Below are 14,253 nucleotides of genomic sequence, written 5' to 3'. Positions count from 1 at the left end.
GCATAAAGCGCTAACCCCCGTACTCTAGAACGTTCCACCACTCCACACTCCAACTTGGCTCAAGAAACTAGATGGCAGCACCGTTCCTCGACAGAAGTGCCCAGTGTGCTGCACTGACACTACACAGCAACTCTTGTGACGTGTAGCGTCCTCTTTAGTCATCGGAACGCACTGTGCTCAACTCGGTCGAGTGGAGGAGGAGCTTCCAGTCGAAGATAATTTGGGAATACTCGTCCTCGGCCTAGCACACCTTTTATTTTGATCACCCCCACAATGTCCATGCCCCTCACCAAAACACTGTAACGTAGTCGCACTCTTTCCTGACCAAAACCAGCCTTGATTGGAACAATCTTCCCGCCTCATTAGTTAGCTATACCAACTGTGAGCATTTTCGTGACTTTTGCCAGCGCAATTTAACGCATTCCAACATTTTTTTGTGTGTGTGTAAACGTTCTCGATGTCGGTTGGAAACTTCATCTTTTAGTGTCCGCTGCGCTAGTATTTTCTTGCCGTAATTATTGTACAAGCTTTGCATGACATTGTGAATTTTCGTTGTAATCAGAAATTACATTCGTTCCCAATTTTGAAATTTTCAGTTGTGTATGTGCAAATAACTGTATTTATGTTCAATGATTGACCCCTCCCCTCTATAATGCTTGTATGCCTTGAGGGAACAATAAATAAATAAATAAATAAATAAATAAATCTCCTCTCTGTTGACTACGCATTCAAGTTTCAAGACTCGTATTATTTCTTTAGGAGAAATAGGCAAAAAGCTGCCCTTGAAGCAGCTTTACCTGGCGCAGGGCCCGTTCACAAAATGGCAGCAGGGAATAGAGAAGTTCGTAGACTTTTCGCCTACATCATAAATCAACACGCGAAGCACATTTATCATTTCAATTCGTAACAGCGCAACGAAATTATAACACAATCGTTTGTACATTACATCTCTAAAATAAACATAAGGTGTACGACATATTAAGAAGTAAAAACAACGCTGTAGCAGAAACATACTAATAACTGCTCAAGTTTCTTTCCTTTCACACCATGCCACACGGGCGTACTTAATGGCATAAAATCTTAATCCCACTTTACCTGCACTGCGTCCTCACATCTCATTCGACTGTTCAATGCATATGCTCGCTACACCATGGACGGGTGCGCTGGAAATCAATGTTTTTCCAGCACACTGAGAAATCCTACATAAATTGTGCGTACGAATCCTGTAATCTTACTCCTTGAACTTTTGCCCACTAAAGACATTTCACGTGTTATGAGAGAGAAATCTTAGCCAGAAGGCCGAGAAGCGATGTGATGTGAGAATTGTCGAACAAACGTATTGCATTCGTTGCAGCTATCATCATCGCGCTGTTTAGTGTCAATGATTGTGTGCGAGTAGCTTCACTTACAATGGCATCGGGAAACTTCAGCGCGTGCACATCATGACATCGCACGCGTGGTGCGAGTACAAGAACATCCTCGCAACTTGGGCTCACCTGATGTGGTTCCCACCCGTCTCCTGCAGGAGGCAGTTGGTCAGGCCCACGACGCCGCTGATGCCGGCTTCCTCCGCGAGCAGCCACAGGTTCTGCCCCGGCGGCTTTCCGTGGTACTCGAGGACTCTTGTCTTCAGCGTCTCCAGCCAAGCGAAACTGGCACTGTTCACTCTGATCACTTCCTGTCCGGCTACGTCGACGACGTTAGGCACCTTTCTTAGCAGTAGCAACGTCGAAAGTGTGTTGGACTTGAGGCCCACTACGCGTAAACCTTCGGTTTCGAACACTGACGCCACCGCCTGGGTGGTCTGGTGCGAGAACGGAACGTTGCCGACACTTGACAGGAAGGACTCTGCCGGAGACAGAGCTGAGCGCTGCGACAGGAGCACGAATGCGCGCTCCCTGCAGTGCGCCGACAGCTGTTCAGCGAGAGCCCGTGAGCGATGGGAGCCGCAAGTGAGGTCGCGGACGACGATGAAGTCAGCCTCGGGAAGTCCGTTCGCGGAGGAAGAGGCTGGATCCCACGTGACCACCTTGACGACTTCCGGTAGATCCCCAGGAGCGAGCTCGTCGGGACGGGGGTGCGCAACGGTGTACTCGATTTTGAGCTGCGTGTTCGAAAGATTCAACAAGGACGCCACCCAGGGAGCCAGGAGGGATGCCGATGGCTCAGGTACAACCTCGAGAATTCGAATCCTTTTGGGGCTAGTGTTCTCCACCACGACGTCGAGAAGGCTCCTCAGAGGATCTTCTCGGTATAGGGCCGTGTTAAGCAGGTCTTTGTGCACATCTTTTTCAAGTGCAGCCAGCGCCGATTTCACTGCGGAGTGCAGGCGCGAAGTAGGGACACGGACTTCCTTCCAAATGGCGGATAGGATGCGCAGCAGGATGTAGTTTTCGGCAGGGGCTTCAATGTACCTCTGCATCACGTCCTCGGACAATTCGGAGTGGCCACTAGCGAGGCCGCAAGGGGCCTGAGCAGTTTCGTCGCCGCATGACTCCAGAATGCGTCGGGTGATAGCGCTGCAAACGTCGACGTACTCACGCACGTCGGATTCTCGGAGCCGCATGTCGGACTCGTCGTCGACGTAGGGGACGAACTTGTGTTCCTCCAGGCGCGCCGTCAGCTGCGCTGAGCGTCTGGGGGCAATGTTTGTCTTGGCGCCGCGAATGACGACTCCTCCGGCTCGATAGGTGTTCAAGTACTGGTCGTGCACTATCGGTATACCTGTGGAAGCGCGAATGCAGCAATACTTAAGTTTGAAATGAGGATAAACACAGGACAGCTGGCCGCGGTTCATTCATTCTTCTTACACCATGTGTGAAAAGATGTGCGCAAACTCACAGCTCGTTTATTAGTGTCAGATGACGCATGTACTGGGTATTTCAGCATCATCGTCACCCATCATGCACCTCTTTCTTCCCTCTTTCTTTCCCTCTTCCCCTTCCCCCAATGCCGAGTAGCTGGCTAGAGGAATATACTTCAGGCCGACCTCTCGGCATTTCGTATCATTAAACTTCTCTCTCTCTCTCTCTCTCTCAGCGAACACTTTCAAAATGTCTTAAAAGATTCCTGTGGCAGATGGCACAATTGCAGTTAATGAGGTGGCCTACTCGACGCGGCGGACACCACTTGCAGAAAAAATTGAAACGCGTATTCGACTACTTAAAAGAATTTACTTATTAAACTTTAACTAAAAACGTTATGGCACACATTGCAATTTACATATCCTAGCCGTGAAGTTCGCAAGGCTAATCTAATTTCGCAACAAAGCGTCGTCTTATGCATTGAAGCCCAAAAGTAACTGGAACGCCAATGCATTTCTCCGCAAAGTTCGCGAATTATTATCTCGAAACTGGTGTCATCCTGAGAATTCGTTCCAAGTGAATCAGCCTTTCGAACTCCACGGCTAGAATTTGTAAAGTGCAACGTGCGCCATGAGGCAATTAGTTAAAAAAGATAATTCGTTAATATTTGTTGATTATTCGATTATGCGATTATGCGTGCAACTTTTTCTGAAAGTAGTGTCCACCGCTTCCTGTAGACCACCTCACGAACTAGAATTGTGCTATTTGCCGCAGGCAACCTTTAAGACTTTTCGAGAGTATTTGCTGAAACGCAGTGTATGTGTGCATATATATATATATATATATATATATATATATATATATATATATATATATATATGTATATATATATAATTAAAAGACAGCAAAACACAAAAAAGAATACATATGAAGATTGCTGATGCTCACTCAAGTCAGCCTGAGAGATTACTGTGTTTTTATGTCGCATTCCGCACAAAAGAAACTTCAGCTTCCCTTAGCTCAACAGATGGCATACCGGCCCACGCTTCTCTGTTGTAAACCAGTTGTAAACTTTACGCGGCATTCATTTGTCTTAACACGGCAAGCTGGGCGAGTTGCTGATTGAACATGTTCCTACATGTGGGCAGCGCAACCCGGACGAAAGACGAGAGGAAGTACTCTGCGCTCGTATTGTGTACTTCCTCACGTCTTTCGTCCGTGTTGTGCTGCCCACCCATAGGAACGTGGTCATTTGTCCCTGTTTTCCGGTCTCTGTCTTTTCGTACATAGCGCGAGAATAAAGAATACGCAATTATGACCATAGAGTTCGAGACACCAGCTGTTGACGGAGATCAAGACTGATGGTTGGGCGAATCGGTATGGGGTCATATTTTGCAGCACTAAAAACAGGACGAGAATGCAGGCAAACACTCGTTGCAACCATGGCCCCGCCTTCCTTTCGTTGCGTCGTTTTCGTAAAAAAAAAAATGTTTTATACAGGTTACTCCAATGGAATGAAATGTTCACTTGACAAGAAGTTGTATATATGGGTCGATTCCGATTCCTCCATACAAATACATGTAAAACGCAGAAATGTTCTCATTATACAACTTCTGAACCAATTTGAATGACATTTTGTTAAATACAGGAGAGTAAGCTGGATTCTACGAAATCCAGGAAGAACTTAACTTTAGGCTCCCGAATTTGTTATGGAAATTTCTGAAAATTTGTTAGTTTAAATAAAACTGGGGTAGAAAATTTACAAGTTCACAACTGCACCAAGATTAGCTGTTGCAGTTCTCTAAAGCGCATCTGTTACAGAATCATAGGCAGATAAATTTGATACATGGATTTAAAGCTTCCATGAATTTGTTACAATGCTCACGAAGGTCCTGCATAAGTCCTGCTGCCCATTTGGTGGCAACCTGAAAACATCCCATGTTATATCTCCTCTGTCCGCTTAAAGTACAAATTGATGCGATTTACAGAATTGGTGTACTGCTTTTATAGCTGAACTACAGAGTCGCAAACTTGGTTCTTTGGCTTTAGTTTTATTTGTAGAATTTTGGAATTTTTCACAGAACACACATGGCCTAAATAGCATGTCTGCTTTCTACAACCGATAGATATTAAACTTATTCTTTAAATGGCATCTCATTTCATCATAATCGGCGCAGCCTATGACGAGCGGAACAATTTCCTTGTTCTAATGTAGGTAGGATCTTCTTAGGTAAACGTCCCTGTACAAATGGTTCACCAAAATCATACGATCACCTTCCACTCCCTACAGTGAATAATGATTTCGGCAAAGGTAGAACTGAAAGGAAGAAAAAGAAATGCCTGAAACAACATGTTAATGTTTGGAGCAACATACGGCGGTATTGCAAAAATCGACGAGGTAAGAAACTATGCGGTGGGAGTATTATATGCTGCCGGGGCTATAAAAGATAGCATGAAACACGCGTGTGCAACGATAACAAAAAAAAACAAGTTGATTCCACCCAATGTTGGAATCTACGTTTAACACGAAGCATCTGGCCGTACTACGCGTGCGATTAAATATTTTAACTTGTTTTTTTTTCGTTTTGTGCGAACTGAACTTGTGTATCGGCCATCCGGCTGCTGCTGTCGACGTGCTTGTTCTCGCGGTACTTTGAGCTTCTAAGCGGCACGCTGCTTCTAAGCAATGCTTCGAAATTGAGAACGCAAAAAAATGATGACGCACTCGACAGCTTGTCGGCGTGAGTAGACGACACGCTTATCACGTTTTTTGGTGGTGTCACGTTCTCGTTTAGCTGGTAACTGACGATCTCGCTCCTCGGTGGCATGGCCAGTGGGGGGAGCACGTTTCTGCCACTCGCCTTCTTCTTAACTCCAACCGTCGCCCGTGTTCGCGTTTAGCCGTACTGGAACCATGTTTGGCAGCAGCCGCGAAGATTACACGATTAAGTTTCATCGGCTGCTCGACCTCCCTTGCTATTGCTAGCAGGCCGATACATGCCCTCCAAGAAAGCGCCCCAGTAGCAGAACACCTAACGCCATCTGGAGTAGAGCCCACGACAGAACAGCGCAGAGGCATGGCGTCCGAGATGGCGCGCCATGTCGCGCGCAAATTTCGGAGGCTATGGCAGGGAGGACGGGCGAGCACCGGCACACAAATGCGAAGCGCGGAAGGAAGCGGAGGCTACTCGTAAAGGCGACGACGAACGACGTGAAAAGGCCCGGTGAGTGGGCCAACCAATGTTCGGTATTAAAAGGAAGCTTTAGTTCGGGCCCAACTCCGACGCGGCCTATTCAAATGCATGTAAAACGCAAAAACGGTTTTCTGAGATAACCCCTTGACCGATGTTAATGAAATTTGTTGCATTTGAGAGAGATAGTTAAATTGTAGTGACTGTTGTTAGCGGAATTCCGATTTAGGGCCTGGATTTTGTTGAAATGATTTTGAAATATTCGACCGTTTGAAAAAAATAGAAGTACGAATTTTACAAATTCATAGCTCTGCATCAAGAACAGATATCGCGGTTCTGTAAACGGGATCCATTAGATCATTCAAAGCGGAATAATTCAATATGTCATTTTACATCTTACGTGAACTTCTTACGTTCGTTACAAAGGTTCTGCTAAAGCTGCATTTCTATAATATTAATTTTTTTTATATTCATGCGTAACATATCAATTTTGTCCGCTTTAGATGTACTATTAGATGCAATTCACACAATTGTATTATCCTTCTTGGTTGTTGAGTTACAGAGTTGTAAACTTGATAGTTTCGTTTTCCGAAAATTTTCGATTCTTGGTGATTTTTAATAAGGAATTGACCACCTAACTCAAAAATTCCAAACCAGCAGTCGCTAGATTTTAAGTCTTTCTTTTACATGCAACAAACTTTGTCAAATTTGGTGCAGTGGTTGCCGAGAAAAACGATTTCTCCTTTTACATGTATTTAGATAGGAGCACCCGGGCTAATCCTTCCGCTCAAGGTCAAACTACACGTACTACGTGCGCCAGCACGTGAAAGTTCGCGCCCACGCGCCTTGCGTTTGCCGCACCTCGCGAGCAATGGCGGTTTGAACCTAGAAGACGCGCGCCAGCGCGCGCCCACTTGAGTCACGATCTCCGCCTTGGTAGACATCGTGTCGAATTTTCGTGAGGCAGCCAGAGCACCGATATTTCTGCGGAGAAGATATTTCGCCTCGCACGGCGCTTCGACGAGTACAATCTGTCCTGCACTATCGGCGCATGCGCGAGGCGCGATCGTTCGCGCGCCGGCAAGTGTACGTGTACACAGTTTGGCCTTTAAAGGGCTGGGCCTGACCAGGTAAATAGCTGTGAGAACAGCTTGCGAGCATCCGGCCAACGCACACGTTGACCATCTACCACCCAACAGAGATCTGGCGCGAGAGATGCGAAACAAGTACATCAAATTTTAACTCCCTTTTAGGCTGCAGTAACATAACGATAAACGCCACTATATGGCGCAATACAAACGATTCTGTTAGGAAATTGTCCAATCTGTGACCGAGCCGCCTTTGCACAGTATTAGAGCAATGGCGGAGACAAAATGCATCGCGTACGGCGTTGTAGCGTCATCACCTTCACCCCGCGTGGTCATCGATCATCATCGCACAGCGCACCTCGCGGGACTCGGGTCACCAGTCGCGAGCATCGAGCACAGCGCGTTCTCGTTCTGGACCGGGATGGTCGCCCGCAGTCGCCGCTCCACACTCCCACACAAATGTAGAGACGGTGGCACGCCTCGACGACGGCCACGGTCGCGTCATCTTCCTACGGGGCCTTATTTCGACATATATTTCTTTACACATAGGATGTGATATTACTCGATGCGTTATTTTTTGACCCGCGGGTCACTGTTAAGGTCGTTCTGTTTGCTTCTTCGCTGTCTTCAAAACACAACCTAGCGAACCCCGTGTACCGCTTACCTGATTCGCCCACTTTCTCTGCGAGTTTGACATGGACATCAGGATCAATGCGGCAGGATTGTATCTTGATCGGCAACCTGAATCTGCGCTGGGTGTCGTCGAGCATGGCGAATTGAACCATGTTGTCGATGAAGGTTACCCAGTTGTCCTCCCACTTGAGCTTGCCGCGGTTCTCTGCGAAGTAAAGGGTCGCAGCTTGACACATCGCATCAGCGACACTTTTTTGGGACCTGGTAACAGCAAAAAAAACGAAAGAAGAAACCCAACTTGCAAGCCGACAGTGCGGAAATAATGTGTCCGTATAAATACGTCTTGGACTGTTGTACATTGGTCGTACGCAAGATCCAAGTGAACAGAGTGGTCGGTTTTTTTTTTTCTTTTTTTTTGCCGTAACCAATAAAATGGTGACCCTCAGTTCCTAAATATTCTCAGAGCGCTAGGCGAGACGTAGACAGACACAAGAAAAAAAAAACCTGATGCAGATCCCCGGCACTGTTGGTATCGATGTAAGAACAAGCTTTTTGTGCTGTTTGCTTTGATTGACGACAAATGTCAACGGCGAATGTTTAAATTCTTCAACGTTCTGTGCAACCGAAGAGTGGTGAGTTGATGTTAAACGTCACCTTGCATGCACCACTGCTACTTGTCTGGGTAGATACACAGAACACGTAGGGGGGAGGTGTTTGCTTGAGACGCTGTTGTGCGCCTTATTTCATAACCTCGTAGAGGGTTACGCATTGTCATTGTCTGACATTGTACATCGCATCGTGGCAGAATTAATCAACTTGAATTTGAGTCTGTACGGGCCAACACCACAATCGACTTTTGAGGTAGGCCGTAGCGCCATACTTCGGATTAATTTTGACACAGTCATGTTCGTTACCGTGTCCCTAAATATAAGTGCACGAGCGTGTTTTTTCGCCCCCGTGGAAATGCAGCTGCCGCAGTCGGGATTAAATCCACGACCTCGAGCAATGCCATAGCCGCGAAGCTACCGCTGCGGACACAGAAGCGTTGATTTGACGTGTGACCGCTTCCATTGTGTCGTGTAGACCCTGCCGTGCGCTTTAATTAGTGCGGCTTTACTTCAGCATGTTGGCGTAAGTTGTCCTCTAGACATATTTCTATGGTTTTATTTTTCAGAAATAGCAGGAAAGCACCGTACCATACCTTGAGTTTAAATATATCGAATTTCCCGCAGCCACTGTCGTGTCTATCGTAGTAGCATTTTCTTGCCTTCTCACGTCACCTTTTCCCTATAGCCCCCCCCCCCCCCCCCCATTTATTTGTACGGGAACTGCGAACGAATAGTGGCAATTAAGGCGTAGGTTCTACAAATTCCCTGCCTCCTCTTTCCCCTTCTCGCTTCCATTCTATCTAGCTTCCATCTGGACTTGCACGTTAGTAGAACGGTAAGCGCTTGCGGGGGGACACGGATAATTACACCTTTCAAACACTACGTGGCGACGCCCAGGGAGCTCCAAAGGGCATTGTGCACATTCGATGCGGTGCGGTCCAAACTAGTTTCTCGCGTCTCTTTTCTTTTCTGCACGCTTCTTCCATGTACATACACACTCTGAACCACCCCTGACGGGGTGGACAAGACTGCAGCAGTGGCATAGTCGAAGAAAGAGCCATAGAACGCTTCTTCTTAAAGACCACCGCCCATCCACTCCGTGCAGATGGTTAACCAGCAAAGCTGAAACGTAAGGCCCTGGTGTTTATCCCTGGATTAATCCCTACGGTTCATTAAACGACGTTGGTAGGCCGCCGGATCCTCGGTACGCAGTTGCTGCTTGCGTTCGGCTGCACGAGCCTGTTCTTGTGCTCGGGCTGCAGCATCGACACGGCGTAAGCGAGCTCGTTCCCGTTTCTGCTCGCGGCGTTGCTGATCGAAAGCTGCCAGTTCCTCAGGAGTACGTATGACACGTGGCCTACTCATTTCGGAGCAGGAGAGAAACTGCTGCCCGCGCACTCGGCTGCGACGGAGAGCAACAACGTCATTATTGGCGCAGCCAATCGCCCACCTCTCTTTCTTTTTAAGGGCATACGCATGGAGTTGCGCCGGAGGAGTTTTCGCCGTACAGGGGACAGACGGAAGGACGGGCGAATCGGCTAGCCATATACATCTCCGCTGTAAACTAGAACACGGACAGTGCTGACTTTCAAACAGTTTTAGTGGCAGAAACGACAGCTTTATGGGACCGTGCAATGACAACGCCGTATTGAAAGTCGAACTGTTTAGTGGTGACGGAAATTGATTGCAAATTTACGCATGTATTGGAACATCGCACCATCTCGGCGTACTTAGTATGATACTCGCCGTTTTTACGCCACGCCTGCCTACAATTACGCAACCTTCAAAATTCGATATGCAGCCCAACTCTCTGCAGCGCACTGCGAGATGTCCTTCTACATGACATAACACTACAAGATGCATAGAAGGGCATTTGGCAAAACAGTACAGGAGTGGGCCTGCAGACCCAAATTTGAAGGCTTTTAAATTGTACGCAGAAGTGGCGCAAAAACTACAACATAAATAACTGAGGCTCCCGATACCGCGCATTGTGGTAATATGTGTGTAAGTATAGCGTCAATTGCCCTTACCGATAAAGAGTTAGGTTATCTGAACGTAACATGTGACTATGATATGCTGTAGAAGTAACAGTGGTTCCGTGCGGTGTGATTAGGTGACAACGGCACTTGCAGTTGACAACTGCCGGTGACAACGGCAGAAAAGATTGACCAATTGTGGAGGGCTGATCGCAGAAATGGAAGAGAAAACTTTGGAATAGCTTTACGCTATAGCGCCCACGGTTAAGGAAAGAAACTAAGCAAAGAAATGGGCCACAGTAGTTGAATTCCTAAATGACCTCACTCACCATGCAGAGATAGCGCGCTTCACTTGCAGTTGCAACAGGTTGTCTTTTCGTCCACTTTAATTCTCTTGTTACCTCGACGTTAGAATAAAAAAAGAAACTAAATCTTTTCCTAACCTCCCTCTGCTTTCATTGTTTACAGAAAGTGGTGATTTCACCTGATTATATATTGTAGCAGCGTACGAATTCTCTCTCATTTTACTGCCCATATATTCCTAAATATGTGCAGGACGTATTAGTTTCACATCTTCGTCTCAAGCATGGTGCCATTAGTCTTGGGGAGGCAGAGACCCCGTCAAGCCACTGGAAATTGGCTTTTGTCGGCGCTTCTAACAAACTAAATTTCAAGTAAAGTGTCATTTGATTCACAGAACTGCAGAGCAAAATAACCATATCGTACTGCGCGTGTGTTGAAGCTCGAGAAGGATGACGAAAGAAAGACGGGAAGTACAACTCAGGGAATGGGCAGCTTCCTACACTTTGCGGGAAGAAAGACTTTAAAGGTATCAAAACAATGAGGGGAAAATATAGTGAGAACCAGAGCCATGCGCGTACACCGAGCTCCCTGTTACGCCTCCAATCTGTCGCTGAGGTCAGTCGATTTCAGATTGTGTACCTGAGGAATAGGGGCAAATAGCTAACCATGGAATTAGCGTTGAAAGCGCATGCTGAGAGATCCTCCACCCGAGCATCTCCTGTTAACGTGTGCGGTTGAAACATGCCATGGAGTTAAACGTGGAGCGAACGTGTTGCATACAGTAAGAAAAGGACAGCACAAACGCCCCTAAAGAAAGGTACAACATGAGTCGGCGTTTGTGTTTGTTTGTCCTTTTCGCTCCTCTTGCGTCCTTGTTTCGTACTTTAGCGTTTTAGTACTGCAGCGCCCGCCTTTGCTCGGATGTCCGGAGGCGACCACGTCGATCAAACAACACGCTTTGCAAAACACCCTGACGTTTCTTCCGCCACCCACGTTATTTCTCTTTCTTTTTTGCAAGACGGCGTAAGGGTGTCTGTAATTCCGGCCTGTGACAGACCCTTTCTGGTTCTTCGCCGTTCCTGCAAGACTTTCTTCATCACACGGCACAGACGCGAGGCGACAGCCTCCATAGACCACCTCAAGCCGGCATAAGGGGAGACAACAACCACCAATCTAGTATACTTCCAGAGCACAGATATTCAAGCGGCCGAACTTGCGATTTAGCGGTGCACACAAGAGCACCCGCTTTCCCTCGGAAGCCAAGTTGCGCCAGCATCAGCGTGCGAAGAAACAAGGAAAATAACACGCAGAAAGGCGCGTGTTCAATGGTCCGTCCTGCAGCCTACGCGTCCGTTGATTTTTTTCTTCTTTCGCGCCCTAGGTGACCACAAATTGCATGCCGTTAGCTCGGCTCTCCATCGTTATAACCACCGGTTACACATACGTGAAAAAAAAGCAGCCACAAGGCAGAATTCTTTTTTACGACATACTGCGGTCGAAAGACCAAGCAGGGGGGCGTAACAAAAGTAGTTGACAAGAGAAATTCAAAAAAACACAAAAACATTGTGATACGATAGAAGACAGTATAATACATAATTACGATCAAAGAGTCGGTAGGACCGAGCAGAAGTGCAAAGTACAACCAAACAGATACACAATATGAGAAAAAAAAAACACCACAGTTCCTACCGTGTGGTCACAAACAGAAAGGCACACAGCTCTCAAAGTCAGGATTATCCTCATCACAACATGCTTCCAACGGCAACGCATTCCATTCTTTTATGGTCCGAGAAAAAAAAAATATTCGAGTGACTGAGTGCCTCACCGCTTAGATTCGCCTCGATGACACCTTGGAAGCTCCCCGAATAGTTGAGGCCGCGAAGCCTGAACTCTTTGTAGATGTCTTCACCGTTCACCTTGTCGCCGATTGACGCCTCGGTCGTCGGGCACGGCGGTTCTTTGTCGAGAAGCTTCTCTCCTGCTTCGGCCATGCGAATGCGGCCGCTCGCTGCCAAAGTGCCCCCCTCGCAGACTTCGAATTCGCCGGAAGCCCGCATCACGTTGACCAGAAATTTCACAGGACCTGCGAAATCGACGATCCCGTCGAGGTGTGTGTAGCAAGGACGTTCTTTTACTCAGTGGTTCTTAACACTGCTTCAGTCTAGCGACCGAGCGATGACGAGATGGCCCATTCGCCATTGTGCGATCGTCACTTTCAACTTCCTGGATTATGCTGACTGTATACACGCGCAGAGGTTGGTTTTGTGACTGTGGCCTTTCCAGCGCTAAGTGGAAGTCATTGTCAATTCAGACTGTGAAGCGTTTTTAGGCCAGGGAACTCATTCAAGTTCGGGAGTCAAGGACTCAATTCACGAAGGTTTTCGTTGCCAAGTATTGTCCGCCATTGGTCGGCTCGTCTTTTTGCTTATCCTCCCAACACCCCTCGTACAATGTACGTTGCACAATGCCATCAACATTTTTTTTTTCGGAATTCACTCGGAAGTGATTACGCAGAATATTCATTCTGGGCATGAAGTACGGCGCATGTGTAAAGAAGTGCTTTTCTCGGAGTCTTTTCAACCGCTTTCCAAAAATTTGACACTTAATTAAACTATACCTTTGCGTAGTCCAAAGCCGCCGAAGGCAGCCTTGAGGTGTTTTTAAGTCACTGAGACTGCGTGAAAATATCAGATGTGGCAGCAACATTACGTGGTTCCAACTTTAATTCTACGTTTATGCAATGAAATGTAGTTTTTACCCTAGCAAACATGAGATCAGAGAGATGGTTAATTTTTTCACGTACATGGAGAAACAGCTTTTGGCATCTCACTGTTGTATCGAAATTTAAAAGAAGCGTTTTTCACGTTCATAGCATACCAGTAGACAACAAAAATGCATCGAACAGCAATTATGTTCCACACCTGTATTCGGGTCTCAGGAGGTTATGTATGTACAGTATAACAATTAGTTGACGTGTCATCGCACCAGCAGTTCTAGTGTAAGAAATTCTTTGTGAAGAGGGACCCAGATTCTTTCCCTTAACCATTGAGATGACTCACCTCGCTTCGGCAGGATGGTGGCCCTGTGGAAACTGACGTCCTCGAAAACTACGGGTACCTGGTGGAACGGCTTCCCGCAGCGCTTGGTCAGAGACTTCCAGGCCAGCATCATGTAGCCCGTCGCTGGAAAAAGCACGCGGCCGTCCATTTCGTGACCGGCCAAGTACGCGTCTCCTGCGTTGGCCTCCAGGTCAACCTCGACGACCTCCTCTGACATCTGCAACATCAGGTCAGGCATCATATCGAAGAACGTAAACCATAAGTGCTTTCCAAGAAACTGTAGCTTCAATACAAACGCGTTTCAACTGACCAGCACGAGCAAGACAAATTATTGAGCTATAAGTTGTTAAACTCCCTTTTCTAAAGCTGAATTCGTTTAGATTCAGCTTTAACTTTGTTACACACACGCGGTGCAGTGCTCCAACCTGTACGCTCCCGTATAGCACTTTATCGCATAACGGAGCACCTGTGACGTAGTCAGCAGCAACAGGGCTAGAAGTGGCATCCCGTGACAGATTGTTCAACCACAAAGTGCCAGAAACAATTATTCTGTTTCATGTCGTTCCCTTCGAAAGAAAACAAAAAAGGTCC

At 47.0% G+C, this 14,253-nt stretch overlaps 1 protein-coding gene across 1 annotated transcript in view; it reads right to left on the bottom strand.

Moving 5' to 3' along the window:
* Positions 1–14,253, bottom strand: part of LOC126529456 (fatty acid synthase-like) — a 112,287-nt gene that overhangs the window by 60,990 nt on the left and 37,044 nt on the right. Inside the window, exons 12-15 of the mRNA XM_072284111.1 lie at positions 13,663–13,879; positions 12,429–12,731; positions 7,748–7,921; positions 1,497–2,724 (exon numbers count right to left, since the gene is read on the bottom strand). Coding sequence (XP_072140212.1) covers positions 1,497–2,724; positions 7,748–7,921; positions 12,429–12,731; positions 13,663–13,879 — 1,922 coding nt within the window. The remainder of the gene's footprint in view (positions 1–1,496; positions 2,725–7,747; positions 7,922–12,428; positions 12,732–13,662; positions 13,880–14,253) is intronic.

Source organism: Dermacentor andersoni, chromosome 8, assembly GCF_023375885.2.
Source record: "Dermacentor andersoni chromosome 8, qqDerAnde1_hic_scaffold, whole genome shotgun sequence".
NCBI lineage: Eukaryota > Metazoa > Arthropoda > Arachnida > Ixodida > Ixodidae > Dermacentor > Dermacentor andersoni.
The sequence above is the reverse complement of the archived record's forward strand: the minus strand, read 5'-3'. Positions and strand labels throughout refer to the sequence as shown.